This window comes from Ochlerotatus camptorhynchus, unplaced genomic scaffold, assembly GCF_037179485.1.
Source record: "Ochlerotatus camptorhynchus isolate MF236.1 unplaced genomic scaffold, CSIRO-AGI_Acam_v1.1 ptg000176l, whole genome shotgun sequence".
NCBI lineage: Eukaryota > Metazoa > Arthropoda > Insecta > Diptera > Culicidae > Ochlerotatus > Ochlerotatus camptorhynchus.
The window spans coordinates 5,080,001-5,097,432 of NW_027040666.1; the positions used below are offsets into that span (position 1 = coordinate 5,080,001).

Here is a 17,432-nt window from a genome sequence, read left to right on the forward strand (position 1 = left end):
AAAAATAAAGCCAGTGCAGTGTGTTAAATTTTGAGATAATAAGTAGAGGAACTGAATTGTGTAAAATTCAGATTACTATAAGTGAATAATAGTGACTGCATTATATTTGAAGAAATAACACTAGTGAAGAATATTGGAAGCTTATAATTATGTGAAACACATGTGATGCACGAAAAGTAAAATCATTGTTCATCGTTACAATTTTCTCTTCATATGGATGCAGTACTCGGTAGTGTGTTGACAGTTATTAAGTTCTTGTACCTGACAAATTTTAGAAGCAATCGTATAATATGCCAATGACTTGTTTAGCTAAATTGTGTATGGTTCTTACTAACAAACATAAAATAAACCAGGAAAACTTTTAGAGAAAATGATCCAAACAGCCAAATCTATGTTGTAAACATATATACTGTGGATCCTAGATCCAGTCTTAAAAATATCTCGACCTCCCTTGGTATATAGTTTCATTGTACTTTCCACAAAATATACGAATGCAACAATGATACTGACTGAGACAACTTTTCAGGGCAGGCGCTTAGCTAAAGAAGAAATACAAGAATAATTTTGAAGTTTCCGCCAAATTTTCTTCCATGTTTAGACTTGAAAAAGAGGAAATAGACCAATATATTTGCTCTAAACACGTGGCAAATACAACACACAATTCATTAATTCTATGTACACACTTAGTTTTTTGTACCGAGCTCGACTGTGCAAATCTCGGCAAAAAAATTTCACTGAGATCTCAGCAAAAGTGGCATTTGATTGCTTAGTCTCGGATAATGCTAAGCTGAATCTCAGCAAACAAATGAAATGTTTGCTGAGATCTCAGTAAAATTTCTTTTGCCGAGATTTGCACAGCCGAGCTCGATAGAAAAAAAACTAAATATGTATATCGGTTTTTACGAGAAGTGTAAATTGTTTACAGTTGACTGTTGCAAATTATCTAATTTTCTCTATATCAATATTTTGGTACAAAACCTTTACAAAATGATTTGTTAGGTTAAATCCATCAAACAATGTTTCCAATGATGCAAAAACGTGATCAAAATTGTGTTGCCCCGAAATGACAAATGTTCTCCATCTTATGATGTAAGAGGTTTTGGGAATAATCTCCCTAAAAGTGAGAAGTAAATCATAATTTTCGTAAAACCACTTATAAATAGTAGATGAATTTAGCAATGTTGTTGAATATTTTATCAGAAGAACATTTTCCCAAGGCACCTCTTGTCTATCTGCTGATTTTGGTGCACATTTGTAGAGTATTTTTTTTTTATCTAGTTCGTTTATTTGGAAGGCTCAATCGCGTTAGCTTTACGGAGTCGATAATTCATTGTTCACTGTGTGTAACAAAATTCACTTAATTCTATGTCTAGTAGGAGTTGGGCCGATTACTCGCGGCTTACTCGAGGTTAGAAGGGTACATTATCGAAGGATAGGATCAGGGGAGGAGCTTGGGGTAGGGTTTTGTAGAGTATTTTGTGGAGTTCTCTATCATAATTTTTTTTTGTGATTTTGTACAATTTTCAAATGTTCTTCAAAGTTATTTTCCACAATGAAATACACATACTTGCAAATAAAAGCTAAATTTTACATTGTATAGTTGTTGAGTTATTGTGAGTATTGTGTCTGAAAATGTGTTACTTTCCATATCCAAAATCTCGCAATGGCGCAAAATCGTGTGGAGAACTCTTATTCTATTTAAAAGAATAATTGAATTATTATTAATTTCAGTTGCTCTCAATTTTAGCTTGCATGCATATACGAGCGGTAAAAAATCGACTAAATTTATTCGTTAAAGGAACCTATTTCTTTTGTTCAATACAATATAAATAGTCTGCGTCAAAAATGGCGAACATGATTTTCATAGCAAAGGACATATTTATTTAAAAATTATATATGGAAATTTAATTTAAAATCATTAAAAAATTTGATTTATCACATCCATAAATTATCTGTCATATAACCTAATCTGAACCTTCGCTATGACTGTTTTCGCTATCGTCATTGTTGTTGTCATCTCCTTAAACCCTAAATTATTTTGAATCCTTAGGTAAGGGAATTTCACTGTTTTTTGGCAGCTCTCTGATGCTTGAGTAGATCAGAGAATCTCTAGCAGCCGATGCAGCAGATCCTCACTTTTGTTTTTTTTTTCAATATTTTTTATGATTCTGTAAATATTTGAATTGTTCGCTGGCATCATTGAGCTTCCTGTGTTGCTAATAATAATTTTGACGTCAGACGTCGGACGTCACCTGTCCCACATGCGCGCTCAGATTCGGAAGTTCTGAGATTTTGGAAGGATTCAATACTAATACCATTTTCAAACAGTCCACTATCTGTATCTCTGAAAATTTGTTTCGATTTCTGCATATACATTTCCATAAATCTTGAACTATAAAAAAACTTTCAAATTTAAAAAAGAATAAAATTATTACTGAGTTAGGGCATTTGCAACTCACCCTGTTCTCTTCTAGATACTCTCATGGATTAAATGACAATGTACAGTGGTCCAGAATGGGAATTGAGCAAGATAGTGCTTTTTTCGTAAGCTCAGTTTGATGAGATCAACAAATGTCGGTGCGTATGTGTGTGCTGTATGTGTGTGTATTAGTCACCCACTTTTCTCAGTAACGGCTGAACCGATTTTAGAAAAACATGTACAAGTTTGTGTGTTTGGAGCTTCGAATGCATAGTTTATTCCGGTCAGTTATGTGGTTCCGGAGAAATGAGCAAAAGATATATTTTTTTCAAGTAAAACACTAGTAGGGCTAACTACCCCATTTCCGGCCTATGAAGCACAACCCGCACTTAGTCTTTCTTAATCTAGCGTAGTTTAGCACCAAATGGAATGTTATTATTACTGACGGCTTTCAAATTTATTTACCTTTCCGTACGTACCGTAAGATTTGATAAAGAGGAACCAATCGTTGAGATATTGTCAAAAGTCTAACACTGCTTCTTGACGCCAAACTCGGCCTACGGATTCTAAACTCGGCCTAACGCATTGAAACGCCAATGAATTCACTTCGGCCTATCGGATGAAGATAACATTTGATTCGGTCGGAGCGCTTCTTTTGTTTTTGGGAATAATGGGTGCAAACCTTCATATCACGTGTTCTCATTGACTTCGTTTGGTAGCTTATTAACTAAAGTATCGTACCAAACGCATAATTGACTTGTTAAGTTTTCTGCTCGATAGGCCCAAAATGGGCGATTACGCTGAAGTAGTTCTTTACCCTACTCACTCAATTTTCTCGGAGATAGCTTGACTGATTCGAGTGCAACTGGTTCCATTTTTTATGCATCTGACTCATATAAAACCCTGTTGAATATTTTTCAGGTCAAACATTTGATTTCAGAGATATAATTTAATTTTACCAGAAAACAAACAAACTAATTGACTTTTCTCGGAGACGGTTTGTGTATAAATAATCATTTACTCGCGCAGTTTCGTGATGTCTGTAAATAAAAAAATTTCAAAAAAAAGTAGCAAAAGTTTGCAGAAGTTTTAAGCTTTGCCTTAATGAAACGCTATTATATCGAGGTTCTTTAAGAACAAATCATAAAATTTTGCTCCATTCTTAATTTCGAGTGACACGAAATTTCATTTCAAACTGGTAATGTGATTAATTGGTTAAATTTGTACGTATCTGATGCCTTAAATACCTGTTATATCTTATCCCGATCGGACATTTCGTTCCAGAGATATCAATAAAAATGTGGACATTCGCAATAAAACTCTCCCACTTATTTGAGAGATTGCTAGATCTATTTGAATGAACCGGTTCGATTTAGGTCCTAGTGTAGGTTTAACTGACATGGCTATCCAGTACTTTGCGATCGGTTAATGTAATGTAATGAGTGCACAAAAATTAAGAGAAAATATTAACAGCTTTCATTAGGCTCTATATGCTCTTGAGTCTATTTTAGTTTGTATTGAAAGTTACCTTTTTTTATGTTGATTGCGAAGCATACATAGATATATTAATGCAAATATAGTCTACGTCACGAATGTCAAAAGGGTACTCCATAGAATTCACTTGGCAGTCATTATTGAGCGTAAAATACTGGATACTCTGGATTCTATACATCATATTTTAGAATTGCACCATATTAGGAATGTATGGTTTATCTACCCAGTTTTTGTTAACCAAAAACCTTGATTAATGTCCCTACCAGTGAAAAAATGCCTTTTTCGGATAATATTACAATAGCTTTATTTCAATCGCAGGGGCACCCTTTACTAATATCAACATGATACTTAGTGCGACATTAATTAACTATAGAAAGATATGAAGAGGGCAGAACTGACAACTCCGCCAGAGTACGGCAGTATAACAGTTTGAAAGTTGAAATTTGGCGAGTGCTTTAAACATGATACAAAAGCACTATAGAGGTAGCTCTAAGACCAGAAGGTCCCGAAGAAACGTGCTGAACTTTTTGGCTCAGCTCTGGTACTCTCTTAGGTCCCAAGCTAATCGATGCACCCGTCGAAAACATAAAAAATCCACGAACCCCTCATTTTATCTGTCAAACTTTTAAAGCGAATGAAAACAAACATAGTGCAGTACTAGAATTTCGACTAGAATGGGGTAGTTTATAGACTTACTTGGGACCAATATTTAAAATCTTTAGTTTCCATCGGTTGGTAGTACCGTCATCGTCATAGGTAAATTTTAACATTGTGATATTACTATATACACAGTTCGAAAAAATTAGAGTAAATTTCTGTTCAATATGATGCACATAAATGGAGCGTCACATATCATATACGTTTACATTATTTATCATGTAAAGTTCTGACACATTTCATGCAATGTAGCAAATATTGTATACAAAAACCCATCTTTGTAAACTACATTGTTTTCAAGTTGCTCGGTTGCATGAAATTAAATACAAGTCTACGTGAATGAATGTTTACATCACAATTAAAATTCAGAATTTTTATCTGTGGAAGACAAATGGCCCAAATTAGGGCAAGAAATTTGAATGTTACCTTTACCCTTTCTTGAGCATTGGGGTCATTTTGGTCTGGAAACACTGTGTACATATATTTTCTCTAATGCATTAGGAAGGTTAATGTACCATTTGTTTGTTATTACAATTTAACATAAAATAAGGCATTTATGCATGTATTCAGGTTGAATTAAATGTAATCCATGTAATCAAAATGTGGTCCATAAATAGATTATACTGACTTAAATTTGAAGTGCAGATTTCCGTTTTAAATAAAATATTTTACTCACACTAAGTAAACGACAAACTTGCGCCTTTTTGAAAAACGATGCTGAAACAATAATTTAAAGTTCATTAATTTAGCGTAAATGGCAAAAACAAAAACTATTGGACCATAATAGGCTAATTTACCTTACATTGCTTGGGGCTACCTGCTTATGACGACGAATAATATCAAACACACAAGTTATAGGGAAAGCAAACGCCGACAATCCGTCGCGACACCAAAGGGTGGTTTAAATTGACGGCTGTTATGAGTAATTCCAACTGTAGCTGACGTTGCTTTCTGTATTTACAATGGGTGGTGAAAGTGGTTTCTTAGAAGGTAATGAATTTTTAAGAATATGTTTTCTGGAATCGGCTTCCCTGTAAGGGCTATGTATTTGCGGTAAAAATTTGGCGCCATTGGAACAATATCATTACGAATGTTGCATGCAATAAAGCAAGCTGAAATTCACTGAGCGAGGTTCTGAGAATGGATGCAATCAAATGACTCATGGGGATTAGAGAGCTTGTTAAAATCAGTGTAAAGTCTTGATTGCATGAAATATGCCACCATTAATTTGATATCTTGAAGCGTCCAACGTTGGTCATCATGATGGCTGATATGTCCTATCACTTGAAGTTTTCTAGAGCATGAGATTGGAACTCCTTGTATGCTGCAAATCAAGGAAAAAAAGGCTTCTATAACTTTTTTTGTGAATACACAACATAGAACTTTTCATGAGTGTTTCGTACCGGGAACCATTTTGACGCGGAGATAAAATGTTTCCTAAAATGCTGCGTCCCTATCTCTAACAAAGTGCCAAACATGTCACACTTGAATTGATGGAACCTGTAAGTTATTGCAGGCACGGAATCAATCATATTGCGCTTAGTTATATAACATGCCAAGTAATGCAATCGTATGCGTTTATTAATCTCAATTATCACCTGTGAATGATCTTAAAGATCGCTTACCTGTAAACATACATTAGTTGCAGTAATATAGCAATTAGAGCAAATGAGCAAAAATAGAGCATACTGACTGGTGAGGCTTTGCCAACACTGAAACTCATTTTTAATGTCAATTGATTGTGAAATTACCGATTTTGGCAAAAACCGATGACCCAGTACTGTACGCAGCAAAAAATAAATTTTAATATTATATCCAAGATGATGCACTTCAATCATGTCGAAAATGTAATTTTTATGGCCACAAAAATAATCAAATGCAGTAAAAGCAGCGTAATGTCAGTTCATATCACTGTATTAATAATTATTTTGTCCTTTTTGGCAAGTAATATTACACCATATTTTTGACGCAATGACCCACTTTGATGTGATATCAAAATTAAATTTTTGCTGTGTACGATATAACGCGCTTATTCAGAAAATGTTCATGGCATTTTCTCAATAAGTAGAGAGAGGTTGTTTTTTTCTGTTATTCGTATAGAAAACAACTTCGCATAAATCCAAATATGCGTTTCTTGACATAAAGTTAGGTGAACATTTCGAACTTGTTAATCATGCTTTTTATATGGGTAGCAAGAGCTAAACAACATTGCAGCCTGTGTTTTGCATTCGTAAAATTGTGCCTCTACACGTACACCAAATCCGTTTAAATCATCAATGTCGGCTGCACGTGGTTCACCACCGAATGTTGTATGAATAAATAATCAATTTACAAATTCCTCTCCAATAACCCGTAGGCCTTGCTGAAAGCAGCATCGTACTGGTGATTGATTAAAAGATGTTTGTATACAGGTAAATGTCGAAACATGAAGTGCCGAGAGCTTTTAAAGTATCAAGTTTGCATTCACTCCTAAACATGCACCATGCTAGGTACCACTTGCGTTGCAGACAGAATGCCTATCAGGGTGCAAAGGTTAGTTGAAACGTCTCGAGTAGAGTGCAGGTAAATTTATAAATTGAAAATTAACTGCATGTTTTGAGCGCGTTTCTGTTTCTGGATCGACATCCCCGGCGTCAATCTAACTGGATGCTACTTGAACAGGTTGCATTTTGTAACCCTAGACCGGACCGTAGTAACGAAAGGTACAATATTTGGTGCACTGTTAGTAGAAATGCCGTAAGGATTCCGACCTGCTACTGGTTGTCAATCATATAAAATTTATAAACGCTTTCCAGGAAGCGTGGAAAGTTGGAAACATGCTTTACCTTCGACAGTATTCTCGCACGGTTGAATTCGTAATGGTAGGGTGCAGAACGAGCGATTTGGAAAGTTTGAAGCAGACTATGTTTCAAATACTATTATTAACATCATGACATACACCCATTTCTGGAATCAATAGTAGCATATATATAGTTCATCTCGCTCTTGCTTGCATCGTTTTTTTTTTAAATTGAAGATAAGTTCTTTTCTGATCGCGTCAATAAGTCAATAAAATCAATAAATTGTTTAACTTACTTACGCTTATACTGGGGCTTCCTTGGGTGCACCAGGAAAATTTTCGGAACAATTTGGTCCTACATGTTAGATATTATCACCATTGGAGTAGTAATTGAATGTTGACACTGTTTCATGTGTCGCATGATCGTTATTTACCATTAATTCAAGTATTCGCCCGTGAGTCTCCGAATCAAGTCCGGTTGTGGTAAAATAAGGTTACAGATATATTGTGTTGATACCAATGGAATAATCTATAGGTACTATTCAAATGTGGTCCTAATGATAATAAATGAGATTATTCATTGCATGCAAATGCTGTTTGATGAGTCGTATTACAAATTTTGGTAGTATTCAAGTTGTAGCCTTTTCCCCGGGGTATCCGAATTCTACTACAAAGTGACGAAATTTATTAATTCCAATGACAAATATGAATGCTACCATTAAAGAAAGTCAAAATAAGCATTCATATCATTAAAAAGTTTGATCAGTGTCATTAATAAATGAAGAATACTTTTAAAAAATAGCAGAGATCAAGGCAAATTTGATAAATGTCAAATAATTCCATCATCCTTTTGCTAATAGAAAAAGCTAAAAGTTATTGCAATTTTATAAAACTTTATTGGCATTTTGTAATATTTTATTGGGACCTTTCCAATTTGTATGGACAATTTTTGTTGCTTATTTGCATATAATTTTTACTTCTCTTAGTGATAATATTGATTTTATTTTGAATATATTGATCACTACGCCTTTGCATTAATTACTCCTATAAAACCTTTTATCACATTAAAAACTGCAATATTTTATTGATTGCTTTCAATACTTCTTACAACATTATATGTAAATAAATACTTTGTTCAAAATATGTTAGTTAGCTGTATTTTTAAAACCTCGCTCTCATATCGAGAAATACGTGCCCCTCGTTTTCATATCATAGTGATCTCTTCTATGGATGTTCCGAACTTTCCAAAGAATGGTTTAATGGTAATCAGGGCCTATTTTCTTTTGATTACCACAAATCCATTCGTATAGGCAGCCTAATAAATGCTCACTAAAAGAATTGCATTCTTTAACTCCCATAGTTGAATGCAAAATTAACAAAAAACTTGCTTGCTTAGAAAACATGCTTGTCGCCAGTAAAACAAAAAAAAAAAAATAAAAAAATTGAAAGCTTCAACAGAAAATTAAAAATTGTTCCATACATATGTTCTAAACATGCTTAAAAGTGGTTTGTGTCTTCCGCAAAGTTGTGGATTATGCTAGGACTAGCAACATTGCTCAAGAAACCCGCTTCGTATACTAAGTATGATGCGTTAATTAATGTTTATATAAAAAACTCTTTAAAATTAGATTTTTTATTGAAATATTTTTGAAATCTTATTTTAGTTGTATATTTTGTGTTAAAAAGCTTTGAATATTATTAACACTCGATTTTTTTTTCAAGAAAATATTGAGGTGCTATGGAAGATCACCTCTTCGTGGTGCGTTACGGTGTAAGTTCCAATCAAAATCTTGTTCAGATCACTTCAAACAAAGGGTTTAGGTTTTATATTCAGTAATCAATGGAACACATCGTATTCCTTTTTACGTTTTACGGCTGCTTTCCATTGAGGGTGATCGTGAATCAAGGAAAAATGGGTTGGTCTTCTATGTGATTCAATAGTCAATAGTGATGGAGTAGATTATAGACTATTGTGGCATACGGACTTCGTAACACGACACCATTTGAAAGAAGTACCAGCTTTATAACAGTATTGGCAAGTGTATGGAACTCAATATTTAAATTTTATGCTCAAAAGTTAGGAATTTGGATGTTTGTCGAATACTCAGAAGAGCACAAAAAAGTGATTAACTTCTATTAAATTCCACTTAGTAATTTGTATCCTTGTACTTCGACTACATTGTGCCTTACTGTGTACTTATTTTTAGCGCAGAGGCCTAATTACGATCGAAATCTGCAATATATGCTTAGTTAACATAGGTCTGATCCTACCCTGTACTTTTTTGCTTTTGCTGTAAGTTGGTGCAGCTTTATGTAAGTTGCTTTAAGAAAATAATATGATGGTGAAAGTACGGGAACATACTTTTGCTGTTTAATTACGGTTGCCGACTTTCTGTCAATATTAATTGTTTTATGAGAGCTGTTTGCTGTACAGAATTTTACAGAAAAGCAGGTACGGGAATAGATCTATAACTATGTGTATCGAACTATTCATCATCGTTATGATTATTATTATTGCACATTGTACACCCTATAAGTGCGATTGTAAGTGACGAAACGCTATTTTTTTCTTTAATAGAGTATTTTTCAGACAGTGGACATCAATATGATACAATGTCAAAGCATGCTTTTTAGCGGTATAGTTTCCTTGATTTGTTTTCCGTGCTGAGCACTAATGCTACCGACGCCAGGGAGGCAGCTCCCACACCTGGACCCTACCTATCGATCCATCAACTCATGACCGGGAACCATCGGCTTTACTTCCCTTCCGAAGGAAGGCGTGATCAGAGATGTTATGCCTCAGAACATCCCGGCGGCGCCGACTGGGATTGAACCCATGCCTGCTGAGGTGAGAGATAATCACACTTACCACTACACCACCGGCGCCGCTGTATTGAATCATGTTAATAATACTCCGTTTTAAAAAATCATGTAAATTTCTGCGAGATATAGCGCACATAAAATTAACGCTAGATTTGACATAAATTTACGTGATATTTCTTGTTAATTTAAGCGCAATTTCGCATAAATTTGCAATATTGTATGCAAGCTTGTAAACGATTTCACTGTTTATGCCAAGTATAGCTCAACATTAAACGAAAGGAGATTTTACGCGACAGTTAAAATTCAGAATTTTTTTCTGTGTAGTTTACAGCACGGGATCCAAGATGCAGGAAACTCCTCGATCGAAGAACTTGTTCAGCTGTATACATTTTAAATTATGCCAAAACCCCTGGACATAAATCAGCAGTGTTGTTAATAAACTTGTAAACGATTTTGTTATTTATGCCATCTGTAGCTCAAAATAAAACGAGAGTAGATTTTACGCGATGGTTCAAATCTGAATTCGTTTATGTGCAATCCTAGCAATCCATACGGCTTGATATGAGAACCAAACCACTGCACCAAATTCCAGGATCGAACGTACTAGACAGCTATATAAAACATATAGACAAATAGGCTCACAGAACTCGTCGGAAATCTTGATGATGAAACTGAGTTGCCTGTTGGATTTGGTAATGATGTAGAAGTAATGAGCCATGAATGTCAAAACGGAATCGTACATTGTACGAGTTAGGTAAAGAAGTTTGCTTTTGACTATACAGAAAAAAATCTGAATTAGAATTATAGCGTAAAATCTCCCTTCGTTTAATTTTGAGCTACAGTTGGTATAAACAACGAAATCGTTTACAAGCTTGCATACAATATTGCTAAATTAAGCGATATTGCGCTTAATTTTACACGAATTATCGCGAAAATTATGCCAAATCTAGCGTTAATTTTATGTGCGCTACATCTCGCAGAAATTTACATGAATTTTTCAAACGGTGCAACTTTGATCTGCAACCGGTTTGAAGTACCAATCCGATCTCGTTATTGTATAGTGTGAATAGCAACGATCTCAAGTTGCTACCTTGAGGAGCACGTGAGTTGTTTGTAAAATAGTCCGATTGATCTAAACCAATTTTTACACAAAGCTCTACATTGGTAAGATACAACTAAAACCAAGAAATAAGACCAATGTTCTCCTGGTTCCATATTGCATTAGCATTAGCATCGAACAAGTTGCACAATATCGTAGGTGGTACGAATTCAAAACTATTAAGAGCTGTACGGATATCTATTACTGGACAGATAGTAAGTAGGAAATAATTATTATCGCCCATATAAGACATATCTCGCTCCAACAGTTAAGGATTGTCCTGTCCACGTCCTTACAACTGGTAGGGATAGGAAAGGTATGTTAGTCCAACAATTACTTAAGAGAGATGCAGAGAACTCTATGACCCCTCATAAATGTCTCGGGAATTTAGGAATTATGTTAGTAGGGAAGGTAAGCCATAGGATACACCCAGTCAGTGTTGCACGCAAATCGAGATTTGTAGAGACCAACCGCCTGGAATGGAAACCATGTTCGTTCAATAAAAATACGTTGCATTTCAATATCTTCCTGTATCTAACAAGTACGTATTTATATTATAACATCTAATGATTTCAAAATTCCGTAAATCATTTTTTATAGCAAGTGAGTGGAAGCAACCCTGCTTATAAGCAAGTTTAGAACATTGGATTTTCACAATTTCCATTCTATGTGGATTGATCAATGTTATACAAACTTCAGAAGAAAGCTTACGAAGAGCCTAAAAAAAAAAACAATCTTTAAAACTAGCGTTTATACACCTCAAATAAAAAAAAAGCTCGTTTTTGGAAAGTTTGAACCCCTGTGTAGTGTGGTTAAAAATTATGGCTAGAACATTGAAGAAATATATAGCTAAATACACTAAGAGGAGCGGGAAAGGGGGGAGGGGGGGGGTGATGGGTTAAATTAGTTAAAAATATACTACGTCATTTATAAATGGACCATTATTAGTTTGTTGTTGGCATTATACATTTAATTTTCTGACACTAGAAATTGTTGCCAAAATGATTTGTCAGCGATTCACACTCACCCTGCATTTTCATTTGCCTCGGTTTACCGTACATGTATGTGATTCGTTTGCGGATCACAATTTCAAGTGAGCAGAGAACTTTTTGTTGCATTTAAATAATGATTTATTGCTGATAAAAGATTTATTAGTTTACATACCGTAACCCTATAAGGCTTATTCACAAATACTTCTTGCTATATGATTGTCCTAATGAACACAAACTTCTTCACTTGAATAGCAAGGAGCCAGATTCAAATCATATCATGCTATCAACGCGTTGCATCGATAGGATAGAAGCGTATCACATCTGATTACTTTTATGTTTATGTTTTTGTTTAATACATTCTGTCTTGACATGAACGATTCCTATGAGAAGCCTGAATACGTTATACTCTGGAAACGATGATTCACGCCTTGTTTTCATGCCCTGTTATTTGTTTCATTGGGATTGTGTCACCGTTTCAAATAAGAACGTGGTATCATATCGCGGATTATAGGATGTGTTCTATCTGATTCCGAGTAAATATTCATTGACATAGGGGAAGGACCAATAATCCTAGTGTTTCAAGAGACAGTGAAGTCATAGTTTTTATAAAATCAAGTACTTAATATTAAAATTTGGAGCTGTTGCGAATAAAAGTATCGTCATTTACGGACTCCACATTTAATTTTCAACACCGAAAGTGCGTACGATTTATCTCAGGATCAATCAAATGGTAAGAATGAATAACCGTCAGATGCACTTGATCTGTCTGTCTATGGACTGATTGAAATTGCCTCAGGATACATCTCTACTGATAGAAGTGTCAGTGCTATTAGGTACGTCACGGGAGCGAAGATAAACATTGAAGTACGTATGCTGCTTTGAAATGCGTATGCAAATGATGCGTCTGGTTCTATTGAATGTGCTCCTTTGTACAGAACTGGAACGTAGGCCAACGTGGCTTGGGAATCGATGGAGTATTGTGTCCTTCTATTTCCAATTTTTCATTTTCTGTTTGAAATTGAATGTTTGAAGAAATACATTTAAAGAGCCTTTGGCCTATCCACTAAAAGTTGATTGATACTTTTTGGAGGTCATTTTAGTTCATGTCTGCCATAGACGAATTATTTCCTGTTAGCTAAACTTTATCCTTAGAAAATTTGTGAACAAATTGTTGTTTATTAAATTGTCTTTTAAATTTTATATGCAATCGAAAACAATTTTAGTATGTCTTTTGATTAGTTTTTTTTTTTTGGTTATGATAAAAAACATTCTCAGTCACTCAGGTATCTTGCACACGCCTAGTGAATTATGTCACCATTATCAAGTACATATAATGGTTGACTAAACTTCATAGTTCATACTACTTCATAATTGTCAACTGATTCAAGTATTCATACATATAATACGTTTCTAAGTTTCAATACATGTATTCATAATGCTTAATTGCAGTCTTTCAGCGTACATTAACTGTGCAGTAATACCCCGACGATTAACAGGTTATAAAAACAACGCATCAATACTAATGTTAGTGAGGAGCGACAGAGTGTCATCGAAATCGAATAACAATTTGATTTTTACAGACAAAAGAAAACGAGTGTCACCTCTAGGTGACAATGGGCCCTGGAGGAATAATTTCATAAAATGTATTAAAGATTTCAACCTGAATAATTGACCCGTTTTATTGGGACAAGCAAGTTTTACAGAATACATATTTTTGTATAATACCTTTACGAGAGGATTTTCTAGACGCAATGCGTTTGAGGAAACAAGCTTTGTTCGAATAATAAGCTGACATAAATATTACGCGGTCTCCCTTAGCTCAGTCGGTAATGGCCCAACTACAAAACAGAACCATGCTGGAGGCGGCTGGTTCGATTCCCGGTCCAGTTTAGGAATTTTTTGCGTTGAAAAATTTCTCGACTTTCCTGGGTATAAAGTATGATTGTTTTTGCCAAACAATTATACTAATTCAAAAATGGTACAGGCATCGAAAGCATTCAATTAATAACTGTGAAAGTGCATCTTAAACAGTAAGTTGAGAACACGCAATTAGCTAACATGTGATAAGCAATAGAAGAAGTGGAAATGCCAGGCAATTATTTTAAAAGCCTTTCGGTGAGCTCATTACAGAATCTGTTATTACTGCGAAATATATCAAATTCTGGATAATTTTCATGCAAAACAGCAATAGAATCTTACGTTTCCCAGTTGAATGTATGGGAGTTTTTTTTCACAGGGATTATAACGACCAAATTTAGCCTTTAGGTTAAGAAGTTACTCTCCTAAAGTCTCAGCTCATAGTGAATACTTCAATCAAACCAACTGGAATGCATGATGCAGTATTTAAAAAAGTAGCTCAGGGCTAAATTAATCGAGTATAAAGAATTTTTGTTTTTGGTTTGAAACTTTCAGAGAGCGGTTTCTCACATTGTTTTTTAAGTCAGTCTAATCATTACGTTGCATAATAGGTGTAACGAATCACACTGCAAGAAAAACAAAGAGTATTTACTACAGGATCAATTTATCGTCTTATCTCATAAAACAGAAGTTTTGGATACAAAATGCCAATCACGAATCGTGTCACTTGAAAACTGAAAACCGAAGAAAACTTATTCTTAATTGTTCAATGTACGGAAGCAGCTGAAGTAACCAAAAAACCAGCTTTACAAGCATCAAACTATAGCCTTATATATAGAACATGTGCCACTGATAGCGACGGAACCTCCCGGGAGTGAAAGTAAAAGTGTGAAGCAGTGGAAAAGTTGAACACATGTAAATGAGAAGGATGAAACAGGGTGAAACTATTTAATTTTATTCTTTACACAGCATTATAGCATATAATACGGTTGAACGGATGCCGAGTGAGTTTGTCTGAAGTGGTGAACAGAGTCGACTAAACGTACATGTTTGTGGCAAGTGTGAACTATAACGGGAAAAGCAACGACCAGGAATTAGGAAATAACGAAATGCTACAGATCCGGCAAAGAAGCACGTGTAGTGAGGAAGTAATGAACAGTGCAACATTAAGATCGGTATTATTAACATTGTTGTGTTGTCTTTACGCGGTGCCACTGACAGTATCATCGGAAATTATAGGTAACATGAACAATTTCGTATTTTTAACTCAGTTATATAAGAGATGTAATAATAGAGATGTTTTTCGTTTGCTTACTATCTTTCAAAATGCCCACAAGAAAAAATAATAAATGAATTGATATTATTTTAATCTTTATCCACTCAGTGTAGTTGTCAGTCAAATTGGATCAGTTGAAACTATAGCTAACAGCAAATACCAAAATTTCAGATGAACATATTGCTCCTGAAATCATGATTATGATTTAGCGCATCTTTATTTCAATAATCTTATTATTAGCAGTTATCAAATTCCTAGTAAGCTTTTTAAAATAAAATCAACTCTTTCTGTGATGCAGGAAAGATTTTGTTATGCTGTGGTAGCTACGCACACACTAAGTAGATAGAAAGACGATTGATGAAGGTTCTGAAAAATTCCTGCAAAAAGGTAGTAGATTAGACTGGCCCATAAAAATAAAAGTTCTAGTTTTCCACGGGTCAACCTCTAGATTTGTGCCTTTGGGTGAGAAAACCATTATCTGAAAGTTTATTTTATTTTATTGAACGGCTACGCAGTCTTTGTTAAATTGAACGAGTTTTTATTTACCCGACGTTTCGACACGGGGATTGTGTCTTCTTCAGGGGGAAAATATTTTTTTCGTTTTTTGTCTTATGTTTTGTCAAATAACGAAAAAAACTATTTTCCCCCTGAAGAAGACACAATCCCCGTGTCGAAACGTCGGGTAATTAAAAACTCGTTCAATTTAACAAAGACTGCGTAGCCGTTCAATAAAATATTCAACGATACAGTCGATCCTCCACCAGTTCTATTATCTGATTGTTTCAGCACATTTGGTTCTAAGATGAGCTAGCGCTTTTAGTTTGAATTTTGTCTGGGAAATTTGGTTAAAATACACTCCATCGATCATAAAAAAAAGTCTTGCTGAAGATTGCATCATTAATTCAGTTAGTTTTATTGAGATATTCGCTTTTGAATGTATATGAGCATTTTGTAAATGAAAATTTCAACCAAATCTCCTGTATGAACATTAAACAAAAAGCGCCAGCCCATGTAACGTCAAAAAGAGCTGAAACATTCAAAGAGTGGTTGTCTCACCTACTGACACGAGTCAGAATGTTGGCCTGTGGAAAATATGAACTTTTATTTTTTTAGTTGTAATCTAGTTGATACGTTGCATAAGCTGCCTGTATTTTGTTGCAATGTACGAACAAAATGCACATATAAATTCAAGAATAAATATCTCCATTATACTAACTTGAATCATGATGCTTTATTCAGGAAAGTTGTTCCTTATAGTTAACGTATAGCTACGTGTGCTGAAATTTTGAGCTTAATCGAGTTTGCTGAACCAGTTCTAGTACGAAAGAGTGAAGAAATGTTATTTCTCCATACATTTCAACCAATATCCCCATATAAATTTTAAATCAAAAGCGCCAGCTCGTGTTAGATCCGAACGAGCTGAAATTTTCACAGAGTGGTTTTCTCACCTAATGGTACAAATCTGAGGGTTGGCCCATAGAAAAAAATGGTGAAAATTTCCCCCTATAAATGTGGGCCGGTCTAAAGTAGATGCGAGAACTAAAAGAAGATTTTTCGTAGATTGATTTGCTAGTGTGATATTTTTCGAGCATCTAGCGATTTAAATGTGATACCACCCTCGAAAAAAATAACGAATTTTGTTATCATTGAAAACTTCTTGATAACAAATTCTATGCAAATTTTTTTCAGCCGATTTAAAATTATGTTTTCGATTTGATATAACAGCCTTACGCTGATAACTGAAATATGATTAGCGGGGTAAAGAACATTTTGCTAGCATGCGGATCATGTTTTGAACTTTTTTTTCATGAGAACAACGGATAATTGTTCATGTCACTCTAAATTGAGGAAAAACTAACCCATCCTCCTCCCTTTCGTTCCGTTTTTCCTATACCTAATGCATTGCTTATTACAAAATCTAACACCTTCTCACCCCTTAGAGCGTGACATAATGTGTGGGTCACTCCTAATGTTGACAACTAAATAAGTAATGCGGTAACAACTGAAATCAAAGTGATATCTGGAATAACAAGATT

At 34.7% G+C, this 17,432-nt stretch overlaps 1 protein-coding gene across 1 annotated transcript in view; it reads left to right on the forward strand.

Moving 5' to 3' along the window:
- DIP-eta (Dpr-interacting protein eta) overlaps positions 1–17,432 on the forward strand; it is a 127,429-nt gene that overhangs the window by 338 nt on the left and 109,659 nt on the right. The window contains exon 2 of the mRNA XM_065222574.1: positions 15,090–15,359. Coding sequence (XP_065078646.1) covers positions 15,167–15,359 — 193 coding nt within the window. The 5' untranslated portion in view covers positions 15,090–15,166. The remainder of the gene's footprint in view (positions 1–15,089; positions 15,360–17,432) is intronic.